The sequence below is a fragment of the Monodelphis domestica genome, chromosome 1 (genome assembly GCF_027887165.1).
Source record: "Monodelphis domestica isolate mMonDom1 chromosome 1, mMonDom1.pri, whole genome shotgun sequence".
Taxonomy (NCBI): domain Eukaryota; kingdom Metazoa; phylum Chordata; class Mammalia; order Didelphimorphia; family Didelphidae; genus Monodelphis; species Monodelphis domestica.
Window position 1 is genome coordinate 153,028,238 of NC_077227.1, and position 21,735 is coordinate 153,049,972.

Below are 21,735 nucleotides of genomic sequence, written 5' to 3' on the forward strand. Positions count from 1 at the left end.
ATAGAATTTTTTAGCAAAAAAAAAAAAGTATTTTAAAAATTAAAGCATATATACATTGTTTTTTCTTTTTCTTAAAAACCCTTACCTTCTGTCTTAGTATAGTTACTAAGCAGATGAGCAAAAATGGCTAAGCAACTGGGGTTAAATGACTTGCCCAGGGTCCAAGATCATATTTGAACCCAGGACCTCCCAATGCTAGACCTGGCTCTCTATCTACTGAGCCATCTAGCTGTTCCATATATATAATTTTTTCAGATATTATACTATTACACACTTAATAATCTGCAGTATAGTATGAACATAATTTTTATATTTACTAGGAACCAAAAAGTTTGCATGACTTGCTTTATTGTGATATTTGTTTTATTGTAGTGGTCTAGAATCAAAATCCTCAGTATTTTTGAGGTATGCCTATATAGTCTGTCTCTTAAGAAGCTTGCATTCTATTGTGGGGACAAGGTGAGGATGATACAAATTGTACATTAAATGAAGAGGGGAGGGAAGGAACAAGCATTTACTAAAAACCTATGATGTGGGGGGAGCTAGGTGGCTCAGTGGATAGAGAGATGGGAGGTCTTGGAGATGGGAGGATTCAAGTATAGCTTCAAGCATTTCTTAGCTGTGAGACCCTAGACAAGTCACTTAACCCCAATTACCATGCTCTTACTGATTCTCTGTCTTGCAACTGACATTAATATTGGTTTTAAGAGGGAAGGTAAGGGTTAGAAAAAAAAGAACCTATAATGTGCCAAATGATTTATAAATATTATCTCATTTGATTCTCACAGCAGCCCTGAGAGGTAGGTACTACTAATATCTCCATTTTACAGTTAAGGAATCTAAGTCAGACATAAATGACTTGCCCAGGGTCACACAGCTAGACAGGGCTTTGAGGACTCATTTGAATTCAGGTTTTTTTACTCCAGGCTGAGCTTATTACCCAAAGCATCACCTATCTATCTCTAAATGATAAATATAAAATATATTTTAAAAAATACAACATAATTTCAGGAGAGGGAAAGCACTAATTGCTGAGAGGATTAAGAAAGGCTACATGTAAAGGGTAGCACCTGAGCTGAGAAGTAGAAGTGAGAAGGGTGTTCATTTGAGTAGGGGAAAAGGAACATTGCATGCCATATATAGGAAAAGGCAAATAGATCAGGTTAGTGAGAGCATAGAATATGTGAAAGGAAGTAACGTGAAATAAATCTAAACTAGATTTTGCAGGCTTTAGTACTGAACAGAGAAGTTTGCATTTTATTCTAGAGGCAATGGGAAACTCTGAAAATTCTAAAGCTGGAGGGTATTTTAGCAAGATTGTTATGGTAGCTGTGGGGGATATCGACTGCAGAAGGGAAAGATAAGAGAAAGGAGACTGTTAGGAAGCTATAATTATATAAAAAAGAATTCTAGGTATCCCTTCCACATGGAGATTTTCCCCATAGAGGCTTCAATACATTGCAGATTGGCATAAGAAATTATATGGGAATTTAGGGGGAGTTTTGCAGAAGCTGTAGATAACACTCAAAGGCTGACAAAAGACACAGAAAAAGTTTAGAAACTATATAGTCTCTGACCAAATATTTAACCCAAATTTTATAAGAAGGTACTGTAAATACTCCATAAAAGAAAAAGAAAAAGAAAAAGACTTCTCTAGTATGAAGGGAGGACTAGAAAATTTTACATGGATTTTTCAGGTCATGGGGTCCTAGATAGGGGGTCCATTTGACTATCAAGATAATTTTAGGGTTGTGACTTAAAATCTAGATTTAATTGTCGCCAGGGAAAATACCAAATAAAATACCCAAGTCAGTCTGGAAATTTATGTTAATTTAATTAATATAGAGGGAAGGAATTTAAGGAGAAGGAGGAAGAGGATATAGGATTCCTTCTGCCTGGCCTGTGCCAGGGGGAGTTTAAAATTTCCGCCTCTAGGTCTCTGAAGAAGATTAGAGGCTTCTAAGGGGATAAAGTTGGAAAAGTAAAGGAGGAAACTCAGCCAGAAACTCACCACCAAACTGGACAAATAGCTTGTAGCCATGCTAAGATGCTGGAAGGCTCAGCATGCTGCTCTCAGCTAACTCTCCCCTGTCAATAAGATGCTGGAGAGAGCAAAAATCTCAAATATATAGACCTTTCACCCTTGTGTCTCCTCCTCTAAATTTTCACATCTACCAATCATATCAAAGGCTTTTCTCCAGGACTGCCCATACTTTTAGTTCTCATCTCCTTTGATTTGATTATATCTTTAGAGTTACTTAACACTTATTTGTTAAGTTCACCTTTTGTGAGTTACTTGACCTTTTTGTGATTAATTTAACCTTTTTAGTTGTTTAACACCTTTTTATATTAAGATCTAAAAATAGACTTAGCTTAAAGTTCTGGCTTCACTATAAGGTAAGAACTAAGTACCTAAATTTTTCAATCAGGAGATTACAACTTTATCTTCCCCTAAAGTAAGGTCTAAGTAGGACGAAGTAATTTAGAGTTCCCAAGACATTCCTGATTTTGTTAAACTAAGTATCTTCATTATTACAACAGGCAATAGCTAAATCCAATCTTCAAACCCCCTAACCCCCTATTTGTAGAAAGGGTATTTGTGTTTACTTAGAATTATCTCTCTCCCCACCTCAACCCCCAAAACAAATACATATATGAAGGAATGGGAAGAAGTAGGTGGACATCAGAATAGAAAAATACTGAGAGCACAGAGTGGTTTTTTGAGGGTATCATTATTGTCCTTTGGACACATAGTAAATAAAGGTAAAATTTTTGTGGCATTTTAAAAGTTAGCATTAAATTCAAATGTATTATTAGGAATAGAACATGTATGAATTATAAAGCTATCTTCTCACTATGCTTTTAGGCTCTCATCCAACATCCAGTTTTGTTATACATATTTTAAGAGGGATTTTAATTAGATAAAGCAACAAATTAAATTTTAATAAGATGCTATGATTTGTCCTATAAAGAAAGAAGCTATGGTTGACCTAATAATTGTCTTTTAGTTTGTGAAATGTTAAATGGGGAGTTCAGTTTGATTCAATAAACATTTAATAAAAGCCTACTATGTGTAGGGTGCCCTGCTGGTAAACACTGGAATTAGAAAGCCAATTTGAAACAGTCTCTAACCTCAAGGGTCTTGCATTCTATTGAGGGATACAATATTTGGATGCATAAGTAAGTATCATTTGAGGGAAAGAAAGTATGCTCTTTAAAACCATCTACTCTCCATCTAGGAAGTTAGGAAACACTCAGAAAGTGTTTGTTATTGATTAGCGGACCCAAAACTGATTTAAATTCCAGCAAGAAAGACTCTAAGTAAGATAAAAGGAAACAATAGTTTAATAGATAAAACATGTATGGAATCAACTTCAGTGGAGTTTTGGGAAATAGGATTATTATCTAATTGAAGCAGCAGACTCCTCCAAAAAAGATTTCTTAGGACACATTTTTGGACTTGACCAATTTAGAATTTCATTTTGCTTATCTATGCATATTTGTTTATAAGAGTTTTCTTTTTCTTTTTTTTCTCTTGCAATGGGATGGGGAAGGAAGAAGGGAGAAAAATGCTTGATTATTATTTTTTTTCTGATTTAAAAAAACCTATACCCTCTTCTTAAATTGAGATTTTCACAGAAAATATAGTCATTTATTTTTAACCTCATGACAGTTGGCTTTGTTGATTCTAGAAGCAAATCCTTAAATTATATGGAAGGGAAATCTGTATTTGCATAATCAACTAACATATATTGATTCATACATTGCCCAGAGGCTGCTACCAACTCTAATGTCTGATTTAGTTTACTCCGTTAGGACATATCCTAATGAGGTCAAAGTCATAGGTTCTATCCCATTTGGGGACTCATATGTGAGCAAAAAGTATGGCTCATGGCCATAAGTTGAACTTCCCAAGTTCAGCCAATATCCTTGTAAATATATGCTATAATTAAAACTTGAGCAAGGTAGCATAGCAAACTTCATCATTACTGGAAAGACAGCTTAAAGGTCAGCAGCATCCTCTTTCTATATTAAAAAAAATTTCATGTGTTATGAAATGAGTTGAGTAAAAAAAAAACTAAAATAAAAAGGAGAGGGATCAGAAAATTTAAATCCCCTAAATTTCCTTGGGGGATTTCTGCTATGTAGTGGGTTTTGTTTTTTTAATGATTCTGAATTTGTTTTCATGTCTTGGATTTTTCTCTTCTGTCATATCTAATGTTGGTACTTCCTATTATGATGTTTTTATGTGCTGTTGCTGGATGATGGCCAGAGCCAGCTCATTCCTTCTTGGCATGTCATCAATATCCATCTTCTTGAACTTCTCTATAAATGTAGCAAATGTGTCAATTAAAGATAAGACACTAATTGATTGTGGAATCTCAGAGAATTTAAACATAAGCCCCCCCCAAGGGAACTGTGTGTGAAAGGGCTTGATAGAGAGATGTATGTGACAAGACTCTGGGCTGATATAGGACAGCTTTCCAGGCTACTCTTCTTTTTAATGCATTTTATCATGCAATCAAGGGAGTACAATGGCACTTTTTAAAATCACTCAATCTCATCCTGCAAATGATAAAGTTCTTCAATCTATATGGCAGACCTCCAGATTAAATTCAATTCCAAAAGTATTTATTGGTAGTATGGTGCAGAGAAGGGAGCTCTGGATTTGGAGTTCAGAGGATTTCTGAATTCTGGCTCTGTAACTTCCTACTTTTGTGACCAGGGAGGAATTGGAGAGCCAAGAGGAGCCTTAATCAAGATAAGTGGGACATGGAGAATATGAGGGAGGCCAAAATGGGAGAAACAGGATATAAGCAGGGAAGTAAGACAGTGGGAGTTTTGAAAAAAGTGATCATTAGTCAAAATTAGAGGACATTTAACCTCTGGCCTCCACCTACAAAATAAGAAGATTGGATGAGATAACTTCTAAATTCCTTGCCAGCTCTTAATCTATGATTCTTTGATTATCATGGGTGTATGTATGTGTGAAGAAATAATACAAACTATCTGTTCCATGTAAGAACTTTTAAGGTCTTTAGGGATTATCTAGTCTAACTTCATAATTTTACAGATGAAGAAACTGAGATACCCAAAGAGGTGACATGTCTTGTCCAAAGTCAAACAGGACACTAGAGCATTGGACTTAGAGTCAGAAATAATTGGATTTAAATCCTGTTTTAAACATTTTATTTATTAGCTGTGTGATCTTGGGCAAGTCATTTACCTTTTCTCAGCCTTTGTTTTCTTATAAGTAAAAGGAGAATAATGAAAGTACTTTTTCATTTATTGTGCAGATCAAACTCAATATAAATAGGAGATATTATAATTATCTAAGATTTCTTGGTCTCCAAATCCAACAATGAGGACTCTTAACTTAAATATGACACCCACAAGAGGACTATGATCTAGTTGGAAGCAATCACAAAACATATGAATCAGAGAGCAATATAAAGACTGCAAATGCTATAATATTCAACTAAATTTAATGAAATGCCAAAATCTATGACATCCATCTAAAAAGAACTATTAGGCTACAATCTATTCATGTGACTAAAAGAGAATAGCAGCACAGTCTAGAAGAGTATATAAAGGAAAATCCAATCAATGCTTTGCGAAAGAAGCAGTAAGGAAAATAAAACAAAGGGACAGGGATTGGGGGATTGGGAAAAGACCACAGAATAACGTTCCTAAATGTTTTGCTCAGGCTAATTTCAAGTCTTTATTCTATGAGATCACACTTTTCAGACTTGTATGACCATTACTCTACTTCAATCCTACATCACCTCTAGTCTGCACGAGTTGCAACGGCCTCCTAACAGGACCTCTTTCTCTCACCTTTTCCCCGTTCAATCAGCCTTCCAACAGCTGCCAAATTATTTCCCTAAAGAATTGGTCTGATCATTTTACCCTTCTGCTCAATCAGCTCCAGTGGCTCCTTATTACCTCCAGGAACAAGTGCAAATTCCTCTGTATGACATCTAAAGCCCTTCTTAACCCTGCCTCAACTGTTCTCTGTATCTTATACATTACTCTCCTTCAAGAATGTCCAGCCAAACTGGCCTTTCTTTTTCCTCGCACTCAACATTCCATCTCCTTTCTGGATGGCTGGAATGTAAAACTGCTTCTTAGAATCCGGAGTTTCACTGAAAACTCAAGTCAAGTGCTTCTTCCTACTGAAGCCATTCCTGACTCCCCGCCACTGCTACTACTTTCCCCCAGCCTCGGAAAAAATATTTTTATTTTGTGTATTTCCATATATGTACATGTTGCCTCCCACTATAGAATGTAATTCGTTGCTTGAAGACAAGGACAGTTTTCATTTCCGTCTTTGTTTTCCCTGTCCTTAATACAGAGCCCGGTAAGAGTTGGGTGTTTAATATAAACTTGTTGATTTTTGACTAATAACAGCTGGCGGAAGGGCCTAGAAGTGGTGCTGAACAACAGCGGAGTAAAGTATTTGGGGATTAAAATAGTCCGCGGTTAACGCACAAAGCGGATAATCTGCAGGCAGCAGCAGGAAGGGAAGGGAAAGTCCCACATTATTAATGCCGGCCCGCAGCGGCAGTTCTACTGGAGCTTGAGCATTCTGGGGTAAAACTTCTCTGTTAGAAGGAATTCAGGATGGGAAATGGTCGATATGAAAGACACCTACACTCAAAGAAATAAAAGGTTTCAGTTTCTGTCCCCGGGAGGCAAGGTTGACAATATTTTAGTCTCTTCCCTTCACTATCCTCCGGGGTAAAGAGAACGCCCAGATTCCTCCAGTAGAGAAGGTCTTTCGAACCCTACCCAGCCTAGCACATCCGCGCCAAAAGGTTGCGCATCTCCAAGCGGGGAACGCCCGAAGATCACGGAAGGGACTACAAGTCCCATGGGCCCCTGGGGCGCGGGCAGTGATGACGAAAGCCCCCAGGATTGGCTGAGTGGGGCGTGGCGCGCGGGCTGGCAGGGGGGGTGCAAGGGCTGGGGCGGGGCGAGCGACCCCCTCGAGGCCACACCCCCGCCCTCCGCCCCCCATCCCCTCCGCTCCCTCCTCGGTTCAGAGGGACAGAGCGAGAAGATGGCGAAGACGTACGATTATCTCTTCAAGCTGTTGCTGATCGGAGACTCGGGGGTAGGCAAGACCTGCCTCCTGTTTCGCTTCTCCGAGGACGCTTTCAACACCACCTTCATCTCCACCATCGGTGAGGGGCCGCAGGGGCCAGGGAATGAGGAAGGGGCGGCTGGGAGACAGGGCAAGAAAGGGGGGGACAGCAACTCGAGATGGGGGGGAGGACGAGGAGACCCTGGGGGACGGGGAGGGGGAGAGGAGAGAGTACCGGAGAGACCGGGGGTACAGGGGGAGGAGAGAGAGAAAGAGAGAGAGAGAGACAGACAGAGACAGACAGAGACAGAGACAGAGAGAGAGAGAGAGGAACAGGGGAGGAGAGAGGTGAGGTGGAGAGGGGACAGGGGTAAGGAGAGAGGGGACGGCGGGGAGAGGGGGGGCGCAGACCTGGGGAACAGGAGAGAGGAAAGAGAGGACCGGGTTGGGGGAGAGAGAGGACTGAGTGAGACCTTGAGGGGAGTGGGGGAGGAGAGAGGATGGGGTGGGGGAGAAAGGAAATGAGGGGTCGAGGAGAGAAAAGGGACAACGGAGATCCTGAGGGATAGGGGAGGCTTGAGGGAAAGAGGAGGGATGAATGAAGGCAAGAGAAGGGACAAGTGGGGAGACCCTGGAGATGGAGGGAAGAGAGAGAGGGGACACAGGATCGTAAGTGACTGGGAGATGAAGGGAGAAGGGAGAAGAGAGAAGGAATGGGAAAAAAGAGAGGAGACTTTGGGGGATAGGGGGAGAGGAGAATGGGGACAAGGAGGAAAATCTTGAACAGGTGAGAGGAGATGAGGGGGAGGCTATGGAGGAAAGTAGGGAGACCATGGGGGACAGCAGGGAGTATAGAGGTACAAGAGAGGAGACTACAGTGAAGTAGAAGAGAGGAGAGAGAGAGAGGGGTCAAGGAGGGGAAATCATGGGGTAGGGAGGGAAGAGAGGTTGGGATAAGGAGGCTAGGGAGGAGACCACAGTAGGACTTGGGTGAGGAGAGAGAAGGAATTAGAGAGGAGATAAGTGAGGAGGATGAAGACTGGAGGGAGGAGAGAGGGTAGTATAGGTGGACAAGGGAGGAAGCCCAGAAGGAAGACCTAGAAGGGGTGATAGAATACAAGAGGACACTTTAGGGGACAAAAGAAAGTGGGGAAAGCCCTTTCAAAAAGAAGAGGGGGAACAAGGGGGGAAACTGTGAGGGGCCAGGAGAGAGGAGAGACAGGGACATATTTCAAAGGAGGAGGAGACATGAAACCGAAGGGTGGAAAGAAAGGGTATATGAGGGGCACTATGGATGGACAGGAGAAAAGACCAAGATGGGAGCATAGGGAAGTAGATAGAAGAAGACAGGAGGGAGGAAAGAGGAGGCTGTGGGGAGAGGAGAGACCCTGAGGATACAAGAGGGAGGAGAAGAGAGGACTGGGGATGGGAGGGAGAGCCCAGTGGAAAAAGAGGAAGGAAAGAGTGGGGACATGAAGGAAACAGGTGGGAGGAAACAGGGAAGCTTGGGGGACTTGAGGGAGAGAAGAGATGGGGCATGGAGGAGTCTGAAGGGAAAAAAGGGAGGAAGTTTGGAATTGGAGGGAGGGAAGAGACAGGACTTGGAGGAGTTAAGAGGGAAGAAGAAGAGGGTCAAGGGGAGCATCATGGGGAGACAAGGAGGAAAAGAAAAAGTATGGACTGACAAGAGGGGACAGGAAGGAGAACTTGGGTGACAGGAGGAAACATCAAGGTGGAAGGAGGGGGTCAAGGGATACATGAAGGAGAATAAGAAGTTGAGGAATGTATGGTGAGAAGAGGGGACTTGGAGAAAAGAGAGGGTTCCTGGGTGACAAGGGGGATGGGAAAGAGGAGGATAGAAGAGAGGGAAACATGAGGGAGGAAAGAACCGGATATAGAGTAGACAAAAGGATATTGGGGGATAGAAGTGAGAGGAGTTGGGATTAGAAAAGAGAGGAGTCGGAGGATATAGGAAGTAGGAAGTTATGATTAGGGAAAGAAGGGAATAAAAGAACAAGAGAGAGTAGGACAAGAGGGGGCAGAAGAGAGGGAAACATGGGGAAGAGGAGGATGTAGGGTGAATGAGAGGAAAACAGGGGGACAAAAGAGGCAAGAAATAAGGAGGAAGGATGAGATAAGAGGGAATGTTGGGGAAAGGAGGGAGTAGAGCATTAAAATTTCCTGGGAGGAAACAAGGAGACAGAAGAGAGAGGGGTACATGGAGAATGGGGGCAATAAGAGGAAGTGAAGAGAGGGGGACATGAGAGAACAGGAGGAAAACAGGGAAAGGACTAGAGAGAAGGATGAGGAGGGTAGAGAAGGGAGAGGAAAAGGAAACTCAGAAATATGAGAGGGGAAGACTTTGGAGACTGGTACATGGAAAGAATAGCAACATGGTTAAGGGAGGAGAACTGTAAGGGAAAGAGGAACTTTGTGAGTATGAAAAGGAGAGGGAAGGAAGAGAAGTAAGAGATTAGGGAGAGAAGATACCACAGGAAAAGAGAATGAGGGGGCATAAGGAAAGGTGGGAGGGATAGGGAACAAGGGAAGAACTAACTATAGAGAGCTGAAATAGGATACTGAAGGAGATAGGATGTGAGGGAGGTAGTTGAGAGAGCTAAGAGGGAAATAGAAAAGAGGAGAGAGCAGTAATGGGATAGGAACTAGCAAGAAATGGAAGAGTAGGATAACAAGGGGCATTTTAGAGACCAGAGGAGTCTGAACCTAGATAAGTATGGGGAAATGGAGAACATGAAAGTGATTAGAATAGAGTAATGGGATTTTTTAAAAGGGAGAATGAGATTGGGAGTCCTATAGAGAGGGTTTATTGGAGCAGATAACATTAGGGTGGGAATAGAGTTAGAGAAAGTATGGTGAAGGAAAGAAATGAGGATAAAGAATTAACTAATAGGAAAAAGACAAAGTAAAAGCAAAAAGGGAAAAGGGTAGGTTCCAATAAATATGATAGGAGCAAAGGAAGAAATTGGGGAGAAAATGAGATACTTGGAGAAGAAAGAAAAAAGAATGAGTGCTAGGTTCTTTCCATAATAGCTTCTACTTTCCTGTGCTTTTACTTCTTTTGGATCAAATGTAAGAGACAAAAATAAAACTGAATGATTGTGAAATAATCTAATTTTTAATTGGTACTAAGAATTAAATTGTTGTAACTGAAGGAATTTGTTACTTTTCTTTTTCTGAAACTACATCTTCAAGTTTTTAATTTTGTTTGCTTTTAAAAATGTAAATGTTTTTTAACTTCATAGCCAAAAAAATGTTATCTAATGTTCTTTCCTCCTCAGCTCTGCTGAATAGCTTTCTGTGGTTTTTATAATTACTTGTTAAGTGTATTACAACATGGTATTTACCTCAGTTGGTGACTTCTAATTGATTTGACAAGTTTGGGTTTTTTTGTTGTTGTTTTGATGAGAACTGACCTTGTAACTTTGCTACTAGTAGCCATTCTGTTTTCAGGTAATAGGATATGTAGTGACCTTACTGCAAATTTGATAATGAAATCAAAGCTAGTTTTATGCTGGGTACAGAGTTGGTGTTGCTACCATTTTTCTTATTAAAGACATGTTAAGTGAATAAGAAATTAAGAAACTAGCAAATTAACCACTAAGCTTCAAAGCCTTATTAGTATGTCATTCTTGCATATATGAATATAGTACTTATAACTTCTTTCATTATGAGTTGCTGGATTAGAACCACTAAGATATTGATACATTTGGGGAGAGTATATAATTTGAGTCATTCACCTTTTTGGTTTTTATCTCTGCATGTGTGTTTAAAAATAACTATTTTGTCATACTTTATAATCCAAATATTATTTTGATAACTAGTTCATTTTTCTCCTAATTTTCATACAAACTTGACCATCTTAACTCATGAGTTGTTAAAGTTTAGGGAAATTTGGACTGTTGGTTCTTGGCATGTCTTCAGTGGGACTTTTTCTTTCTTGAAGAAGCAGGTTTTAAATGCCATCCTATACATGTTTTCATAAGAGGTTTTGTAGGAACTGATATATAAACTAAAAGGAGTTAATGTCTGAAATTGTTACTAATTTCAAAACTGCAAAATGGTTCTTTTTTTTTTTTTTGAGAATATACCCTTGCCTATAGATACAATATAGAATTTACAGATAAGTTGATTAGCATATTTTCTCATCTCCTTTAGGGTTGAAAGGAATGGAAACCATCAGTACTGTTTCATACTATATTTGTTTTTTTTACAGTTTTTAAATTTTCATCATGGTTTCATATGTTTATTATGAGGATTATTTGAGTTGCTTTTTATTTATTTCTCTTTAAAGTAATATTTTCATAAAATACTTTTCTTTGTGAAAAATTTTAATATTTTTTCTAAAAATCTTTTTTTAATGATTATAATACAACTTTTGTGTAGAATAGCATTTATTAAGTCATTCATAGCAGTTGCATATAACAATTAAGGGTGGGAAGCAGGAATTTAGTCTGCTCTCATTGGATCTTAGGTCTCATGTTGTCCTTGGAATTTATAGGTAAGAAGGGGCAACCTGGCAGAAAGTAACATAGAACATTCTTCTGAACAGCAAAAGAATTTAGATACCATGAAATCTTATGAACACAGGTATATGGGGAGTGGATAAGACTAATACTCTTTAGGTATAATGTGCCACACCAAGTCTTCTGTAACCACAAGTATAAGACTGGAATTGATGGAGTTTGTAGCAACATAACTGTCACTTAGGGTGTGCCACACAAAACCTTATGTTAGAATAGATGAAGGGAGACTACCTCCTAACTCCTAAGTCATTACTATTTCCTAAAAACTTACATGCAATTTGTGGAGGTTTTCTGTCTGAGCCCCAGGTTTCCTGATTAAATTGAGTAAGAACCAAACTAGTCATTCCTTGGAAGAATCATATTTTCCTCTCAGACTTTTGTGATATTCAATATAAACTTGTCTGTGTCATTTAAAGCCCATCACATATAGGCCCCATGCTAACATTCATCATACATATTACTGTCCTTGACATATACTATTGGACCAGCCAAACCGATCTTCTTATAGTTCCTCACAGATAATTCCACCATTCTGTCCCTGATTTATCACAGGCTGCCTCCATACTTGAAATACATTTCTGGCTCACTTCTGCCTCTGTATCCCTAACTTCCTTTAGGACTCAGCTCAGGTGTCATCTTTACATGATTTCTTTCCTCACCTTCCCACCTCAAAGGTAGCAAGTGCTTCCCCCCAAAATTATCTTGTTTCTATTTTTAAAATTACTTGAGAACTTTTGGGCTATTTTTGTGTTTGATCACTCCTACCATATTTTTCTTTACACCAGGGAGTGATTTAAATTTTTTAGTATATTCATCAACCAATCAGCACTTATTAAATGCTGGTTGTGTGCCCATAATCATATGGGAGAGTAAAAAAAAGTAAAAAGAAAAATGATCCCTAATGTTTTGTACTCTACAGTATAGTTTTGAAGACAATACAGATCACTGTAGTTTCCCTTTGATCTTCATTCCATGCTATTTATTTGTGTTGAAATATTTACTAAGTATTTGAAATCTACCATTACTTAGAATCATGATATGATAGATTTTTCTACTTGAAAAACCTAGGTCTCCTGACACACTTTGTAGAACTTTTATCTGGGTACTTACTCATGGTCTTTCAGAACTTCTCTTCATAGGATAAGGAAACTATCACTGTAGGGCAAGATACTTATTCCATTTGGGAAGTTGGGTTTTAGATAATGTTAACATAAATTACTATAGAGTTTAACAGAATTTGCTCAGCATGTACTTGTATTTTGCTCACTCTTTTTGTGTATTTCTTGTCCTCAATAATTTCAGGTTAGGAGATAAAAGTGCATTAAAATTATTAAAATTCAGAACATTTCAGGCAGTGGAAAGCACTAAATTTGGAGTATGAGGACCTGAGTTCCAATCCCAGCTCTATTGAGCAAATCACTTAACTTGTCTAAGCCTTAGTTTTCTCAACTATAAAATAAGGGAGTTGGACTAAATTACCTCTGAAATTCTTTCTCAGTTCTAAATCTGTGAATCTATGAAAATTCATTTCCACTTTCACTGTGACAAAAAGATCAGTTTCAGCACATTTATAAAATCTGAGTATAACATTATGTTTATTTTGTGCCCACCAGTTGGGGAATGGCTAAACAAATTGTGGCATATATACCTTAAGAAATGTCAAACATGAAGAATTCAAAGGAACATGGTAAGATTGATATGATTTAGTGCATAATAAAAGTAAGCAGAACCAGGAAAACAATATGCACTGTGACTGTAACAATGTAGGTAATAATAACAATAGAACAAAATTGAATTGTTTTATGATTATAATGAATAATCTTATCCCTCATAATGAGATGAGGAAAAAAGTACCTGTTTGTTGAATTTTTTTCTCTTCATCCATATATAGAGTTCATTCATACGTGCATACACATCTACATATCTTATTTGAGCAAAGTTGTTTGCATGTTATCTCCCTCATTAAATTATGAGCTCCTTGAGGGCAGAGACTATTTTTTGGTTTTGGTTTTATTTTTGTCTTTCTTTATATCATTAGCACTTAGCACAGTACCTGAAACATTACTAAATGTTACTAAATTTACTGAACACTTATTCACTGACTGATTGAAGGGTATGATATCTTGCATGAGCTATCAGACATAGTTGATAAATCAGTTGTTTTTACTTAACTTTTTTTTTTCTTTGTTATGGGTTGAGATCAGTGGAGGAGGAGGAAAATGTATTTCCAAATAAGAAAGGGCATCAATTTTTAAAAATGAAATTTTTTTTGACAGATCTTTTTTTAAAGTGTTGTGTTTTTTCCAGAGTTGAATCTCTTTTAGACTAAAAATTTTATTTGGTTAATAATTCAGAACTTATACTATGATACATTTAAGAACTTTGTCATTTTTACATTTTTATAGAAGATGATATCAACCAAGCTAAATATTACCCAGGTTATATTGCATTCTTTCTCATATCTAGAGAAAGCTGACCTTAATTATTGAAATTATTTTCTTGGTTTCATCTTATGTAAAAAATGGAAAGTAAACATTTCATATATAAGACATTTTTTCAGACACTTGTCTTATTCTTTTTAAGTTATCAATGGACGTGCCACTTAAGTATTGTCTACTCTGATATCACATGGTGCCTTTTCTACTAATTACTTTCCAGAAAAATTATACTTAGTAATGGGTGATATGGGGTAAAAGTGACCACCAAAGTAGTAGTGTGAATGTTATAGTGAACTAAAAGTAGTTGAAGGGATCATAGAATCGTGGCTTTCAACAAATAGATGATTGAACAAGCATATATTAAAAGATTACTTTGTGCCAGGCACATGCTGGATTTTGAGCTTATTCTGACCTTTACAGGACATTGAATCTGACACCCTCATTTTCCAGATGAAGAAACTGAGGCACCAAGAAATTAAGTGACTTATTCAAGGTTACCCAATTAGTATGTGTCTGAGACAGGGTTTAAGTTCAGGGAGCACTTTTACTACCAGGTCAATTAGTTTCTGGATATTAAGGATAGGATGTGAAAAACAGAAATCTGGATAAAACCTATAGCTAGAATAAATGGACTTAAAAAGATTTATAGAAAGTATCTTACACCCAGAGGTGTTAAACTCACTGCAGTGGTCAGGTCATTGCATTGTAGCTGACAGCTTGAACTAGATTAAAGTGTCATTGAAAAATGTTTAATAAAATAAATGCAAGTTCAACAGACAATGTTAATTTGTGATTTTTCCAAGTATGTAGCCTTCAAGGATCCATTTCTATTTGAATTTGACTTATAATAACAATTTAAAGAGAAGGTTCTTATAAGGAAAGATTAGCTGAGAAAAGTGAAAATAAATAAACATGTCATTTTGATGTGTGATAAGGTAGTAAGTTGAAGACAGGTGAAAATTAGAAGTTGATTTTGAATTAGATATTAAAGTGAATCCAATGTTGTTGTTTAGTCATTTTTGGGTGTGTCTGATTTTGTGACCCTACTAGGGTTTTCTTGGCAGAGATACTGGAGCAATATTACCATTTTCTTCTCCAATTCATTTTGCAGATGAAGAAAATGAGGCAAAGAGGGTTATGTGACTTGCCCAGGGTCACACAGATAGTATCTGAGGCTAGATTTTAAATCAAGTCCTCCTGAGTCCAGAACACTAGCTATCTACCATGCCACTAGCTGCCCAAAACACTATACAACAAGAACTAAAACGAATATGAGCTCCTGGAATTCCTAGATTTCTTCAGATCTGGGTAAGATGTCATCAATTATTCCAGGCCTTTCTTGATCCCGCTACTCTCCCAGTTGCCAGTGTACCCTCCTACATGAAATTACTTTGTTCAGTTTGTCCTTATGGCATTGCAGGTTATCTGATGTAAACCTCAAATTTCCTTAGACTTTATAAATGTTGGTAATTTCACCATTGGGATATTTCATACTTGGAAAATTTCTTACTGATAGTCTTATCAGTAAGACCTTAAATTAATATAAATCAGTCTTTTAAAGTGATTCCCTTGTAACACTGATTAGATTTGATTACAAATGAAGAGGAGTGGGAGCAATTGTACTTGAACACAAACATCCAAATGTCCACTTCTACACCCCTGTGGCACCCATCCCTCTCTTTACTAGATACAGTTTTTAAAGCCTCAATTTAAAAATGGTATCCTTGGATGAAGGCATTTCCTTTTTCTTTTGACCTTTCCAAAGTGTTAAACAGGATAGATTTAATATTCTGATTTCTTTCATTTAATAAACCAAAGTATTGAAGAATACCAAATCAAAAAAGGATGAAATCACTTGGTTTGCATTAGAAGAGCCATTTCTTCTTTGTCTTTGCTCATTAGCCTGAAACAATGCAACAGATGCCCATTAACAGTTTCTTCCTTATTTTTAATTGGCAGATGGAGCTTTTTTTGTTTCTGTTCTCTGCCCCATATAGAGAAGTGAGTTAGAGTTGTTAGGAATTTGAGCTGACTAAATTAAATCCCTTTATAAAAGAGAATATGTATGTTAACAGTTTCTATATTGATTTAGTTGTATATCAATTATACAACATTTTCTAGAGTAAAATTGATGTTTAGTTATTAATATTTCTGCTTAGTAAAGTAGCAATAAATTGTAAGATTTAAATAAAACTTACTCCATAATGGCAAACTATCTCCATTTAAAAAATTCCAATATATTGCCATTATTATAGCAAAGAGCAGATATAGGGTATTTTTAAAATAACATATTACCTGGTATCATGTTAATTATAGATTTAAAGATTAAAATGTTATTATATGAAGCCATTGGATGTAATCAGGTAGTGCTTCTCAAATTGTGGTGTTTTCTTAAATATTTGAATACCATATTTATTTATCTCTATAATCCAATGACCCATTTTTAAATTTTTGTTCTCTATTTTAAATTAATTAGAATTTAAAAAAGAGGTACTTCCCTGCCTGTATGTAATATTGATGCTTACTTACATAGTGCCTTAAAATTTTCAAAGCAATTTACTTAAATTTTGTTGTTATTCTTATTTTACTGAGGAAACAGATTGCCAGTCACTCAGCTGGTCAATGTAATTTTTGAACACAGATCTTTCTACTTAAGTACCAAATATTATCTGCTACCATCTGTCTTAGCTGCCTGTGGATTTTGTTTCCTGTTATATTATTTAGTAGATAATAATAAGTAAATTAGAATTTGAAATGTAGTTTTTAATTTTTTCTAAAGATGGTCTTCAGGTGGAAAAAACAGTAAGATGCTCTATCTTTCACTGGTGCCAAAATAATCATAGCTAAATTTACATAACATCTGCTGTATGCCAGGCACAGTGCTAAGCACTTTACAATTACAGTCAATCCTCAACATTCGAATGTTTAATCTTAGTGACTTCAAACATTTGTGTGATTTTAGTAGTAACTTCATTTTCATTTTCACAAATATTCATGTTTTGCACCCTTTTGAAGGCACTTCTGGGCAGACTGAATATCCTGCCTTCCACTGCCCATGCCCAGCTCCCCAGCTTCCAGTTTGGTGCAATGTGGAACAGCTAGCCCCTACCAAATTTAATCAGTAGAGAGTTCTGCTGTGACTAGCAGGGCTGAGCCTCCCTGGCCATAGGCGTTACACACTTGGACAGAGACTCGCCCCAAGGCATGTGCTTTTCTTTGGGTAAAAGGTCAACCTCTGAACTGAAAGGGAGATCATAGATGGCAATTTGCCTCTTCCCATTTTTTGACCTTGCGGGTTCTTCTGACCCTGAACCCCTCCCTGCCTTGTTTCTCTTCTCTCCTGCATTTTATGGGTGGTTACTGTGTTCAGAAAAGTGCATATTATCAGAATTAATGTTTTGTTATAAAGAATTATATGCAGAAGAGTATTTCCAGCAATTTATAGCAAAAGTTTATGGTGGTCTCAGCAAACTAAACCCCTATTTCCCCATAGGTTGAATATGCTTTTTTATTTTCATGCTGTTTTCTAGGAACACTACCCCTAAAGTTGAGGATTGACTATATTACTTCATTTGATCCTTATAGCAACCCTGAGAAGTAGGTGTTGTTATTATCTCTATTTTACAATTGAGGAAACTGAGGTAGACAAAAATTAAGTGACTTGGATAGAGTCATGCAGCTAGTTAAGTTTCTGAAGCTGAATTTGAACTCATGTTTTTCTTTTTCTTTTTCTTTTTCTTTTTTTAAAATTTTTATTTGGTCATTTCCAAACATTATTCATTGGAAACAAAGATCATTTTCTTTTCTTCCCTCCTCCCCTCCCTCCACCTCTCCCACAGCAGACACACAATTCCACTGGGTATCACATGTGTTCTTGATTCAAACCCATTTCCATGTTGTTGGTATTTGCATTAGAGTGTTCATTTAGAGTCTCCCCTCAGTCATATCCCCTCCACCCCTGTAATCAAACAGTTGCTTTTCGTCGGTTGAACTCATGTTTTTCTGATTCCAGGCCCAATATTCTGTACACCATGGCATCTCCTAACTGCCCGAAATCAGTACTTCCTTAATCCTGCTTAGTTGTATTCAGTTTTTTCTTCCATTTTCTGTCTTGTTGTTGTTGTTATTATTAGTATTACTACTATTATTATTATTATCATTTTTTCTTTTAAGGACATTTTTGGGAGGACAAAGGAAATGGAACTGAAAGAAATAGGAGAAATGAATAAGTAAAAACCTATTGTAGTTGTGTAGATGCCAAAGGAAGAATGTAAATGTTTATAAAGTCTTTATTAAAGGTAAACAATTAATAGGGTCAGACACAAACCATAGGGCTTCCTTCTTCCCTTCCACCCTGTTTCTTTCCTTCTTCCTCCTCCCAAAAGTTATGTGGGATAAGAATGAACTTTGGAAGATGGAGGTCTTTCATTCTTAATGCATAGGTCTGGTTCTAACCCAGTTATTCCTTTGATCAGTTCTTCCAGGGCTTCCTATCCCCTAGCAAGTAAAAATGAAACTTCACTTGGCATTCAAAACCCCATACAAATCTTGCACAAACTAGTACCATCCTAGAGTCAACTTGGAACATTACCTGTTCCTTGAATTAATTTGTGGTTTCCCTTTTTTTTATGCAAATCCCATTGGTAAGTATGTTCTCTCTCCTTTTTAGCTGTTGAATTTTCCTCTTGTCGTTTAGTCGTTTTTCAGTTGTGTCCAACTCTTTCTGATTCTGCTTGAGGCTTTCTTGGAAAAGATACTAGAGTAGTTTGTCATTTCCTTCTTAGCTCATTTTATAGATGAGAAAACTGAGGCAAACAGGATGAAGTGATTTGTTCTGGGTAATGAAAGTGCTGGAGGCCACATTTGAACTCAGGAAGATGAGTTTGCCTGATTCTAGACTTGGAACCTTATCCCTGTCCTTTTGTAGGAACCAACCACTTGTCCTGTTGAATTTCATACCTATCTTTTAAATAAAAAAAAATTTTTTTTAAACTTTCTTGCCCAGTTATTCCTTTAACATCCAGTTCAAATGCTAATTCTTCCATAAAGTCTTATCTGACTTAGTGAGAATTTTTTTTTCACCTTGGGGATTTCAGATAACACTTTGTTTTTAACCTCTTTAATGAATGAATAATGTACTATGGTGTATCAGGGTTATCTGGGTACTTGTACGTTTATTAGACTGGAAGCTCCATGAAGGCAGATGGATAGAGCCTTACAGGGCTTTCCTGTACACATGGGTGCTTAATTTGTCAGGAGTTATTTGCAGAGCTATCTTCATGTTTCACAGGATAATAAATTTAGAATTGGAAGAGACTTTAAAGACTCCTTTATTGTGCAGGTAAGAAAACTGAAGAGCCAGATAAGTTAATTGATTGGCCAAAGGTTACAGAAGTAGAAAGTGACATGGGTAGGATTTGAACCCAGGCTCTGACTCCAGTGGTCTTTCTCCTCTAGCACACTTTAATGTTGTTTAATAATAAAAGAGAAAGAAACTTTCTAACCATATTTTGTGCAGCTAAACTCATAGCATTAGTTTGTAAGACATGATTAAAATTGGAGGTTTCTGGAACTTACTGAATTTTGGCTGTTGTTTTCCTTGCTACCCTAGTTGGATAGATTCCTTTGCAAACTACCTGTAGTATCCATCACTCTTTTACTCCTTGGCATTTATCTACTACTGAGCCTTTGGAAATTTTCCAGGCATTTTTTTTTCTCCCTGGGCTTTTAATTGTTTCCTTAGTATTTTTATTCTTAGCTCCCTAGTGACAGCTTTAAAGCCCTTTATTTTTATCTGTTAATCAACATTATATGCCGGTATTGTTAATCTTAAATACATTGTCATCTGTTAGTTAACAAACATTTAATATATTTATGATAGTGCTATGTGTAGTCCTCTGGTATCATTTAGGATCTTAAAACACTTTGCACAAGTCAATTTATCAATTTCCACATTCCTCCTTTCCCTCCCAAAAAAAGGTCACAAAGAAGTTGAAGGAATTTGCCATATCACAAAGCTATTTAAGTAACTAAAACCCCCTACCTGGAAATGTTGCTTCAATCCTAGTGAAATAGCTACATATTTTGGCAAAATGCTTTGCAGAAACTGTTTTTAAAACTTGGGTGTATTTTCTCTGAATTATTCCACCCATTAAAAATTTTTTTTAAAAGACAGTTTGAAGGAAGGAGATCTCTGAAGATTTTGAATAAAGTTTTGAAAGAAACCATTTTGTGATATGACAGTTATCTTTTGATGATGTTGTTCTATACAGCATTTGCTTATTTTGTATAGAGGCTGAATCCACAAAACATATTTTGCTTTTCTTTGTAGATGCAAGTTATCAATTGCTTATAAGTAACATTTCCATAGAAAAATTATTAGAAAGGCAAAGTAGTTCCCATTTCTCAAAGCAGAAGAATTAACTTTTTATCTCTGCAGAGAGCTTGTTGAACTAGAGCATTTAAGGATAACTAAGTCTTGGTGAAGAGTTAATTTTCTTAATTTGGAGATGATTCCTGCCACTTAACTACCCAGTCACCCATGAGCTGACTGCCTTTTTATGCCTGTACTATAGTTGGAGGGGAAAGAATTGGAAAATTCCCCTAAAACCCACACTTTTTGGAGCAAAATACCTCCAGTCTACCATTGCTATTTGGTGAGAGCTAGGTTAAAAGATTTGATGAGGGAAGAATTAGAAACTTGCCTAAAATGAAGTTTGGGTATTACTAGCAATTTTTCAGTCTGTTGCTTTAGCCATCTTTAGTAAAATTCATAAAAAGTTGATTGTTGATAGTTAGGCATGCAAATTAACATCTAGCTCTTGAAAAAAGCAAACTATGGGCAAAGGCTATTAATATACCCAAAGAAGATCCTAAGAAAACAAGCCCTTATCTAAAAGAAGTTTAGTAACTATTGCTTCTAGCAGTTATTGTTTTGTTAGGTTGTAATAGGAATTTGTATCTGTGGTTGAGAATTCTTGATTCAGATAGAGATGTTCCTGTTATTTTAATTCCTACTAACATGGAAAGTAAAAAGGAGACATTGTGGCTCTGGTAAGTATGTAGCAAGCCAGTGCTGGTTTTTTTTTTTAACCTTACCTTCTGTCTTGGAATTAGTACTGTACCAAGGCAGAAAAGTGTTAAGGACTAGGCAGTGAGGTTAAGTGACTTGTCCAGGCCACATAGTTGGGAAATGTTGAAGGTCAGATCTGAACAACCAGGACCTTCCTGATTCCAGGATTGGCTCTCTAACCAGTGAGCTACTTAGCTTGCCTCCTGCCAGGGCTAATTTTGAGAAACGAAAATTTTGTGATTCTAACTACCCAAACAACCTAAAGATAGATATTCAGTTACTTTCAAGTCCAATTTTCATATAGTTGTTGCAAAACAAAATAACAAAAACAGGAACTCTTTCTCTTGGTGGTAGGTGGTGGGATAACAAACTAATCCTAGCTGGAGTCTTAAATTTTGACAACTTTTGCCACTGGTTTCTAGAGAAGAGACCTTAATAAAATCTCCCTACCTGTGATAATAAGGATGAGAAACCAATTACATATACCTGAGTGAGACCTCCCCCATCTTCCCCTATAAAAAAGCATGTCCTTTAACTGCATTGAGGCTTCCCCAGTACGTATACTAATACACTGAGCTACCCTGGTGTGGTATC

General features: G+C 37.3%; 1 protein-coding gene across 2 annotated transcripts in view; it reads left to right on the top strand.

The window, feature by feature from the left end:
• RAB8B (RAB8B, member RAS oncogene family) overlaps positions 1-21,735 on the top strand; it is a 113,353-nt gene that overhangs the window by 24,661 nt on the left and 66,957 nt on the right. Inside the window, exon 1 of one of the 2 annotated variants that reach the window (XM_001366102.4) lies at positions 6,988-7,187. The exons of the other annotated variant lie outside the window; for it this stretch is intronic. Within the exon in view, the coding sequence (XP_001366139.1) occupies positions 7,064-7,187 (124 nt within the window). The 5' untranslated portion in view covers positions 6,988-7,063. Of the gene's footprint in view, positions 1-6,987; positions 7,188-21,735 lie in introns of those variants that run through there. 2 annotated transcript variants of the gene reach the window in all.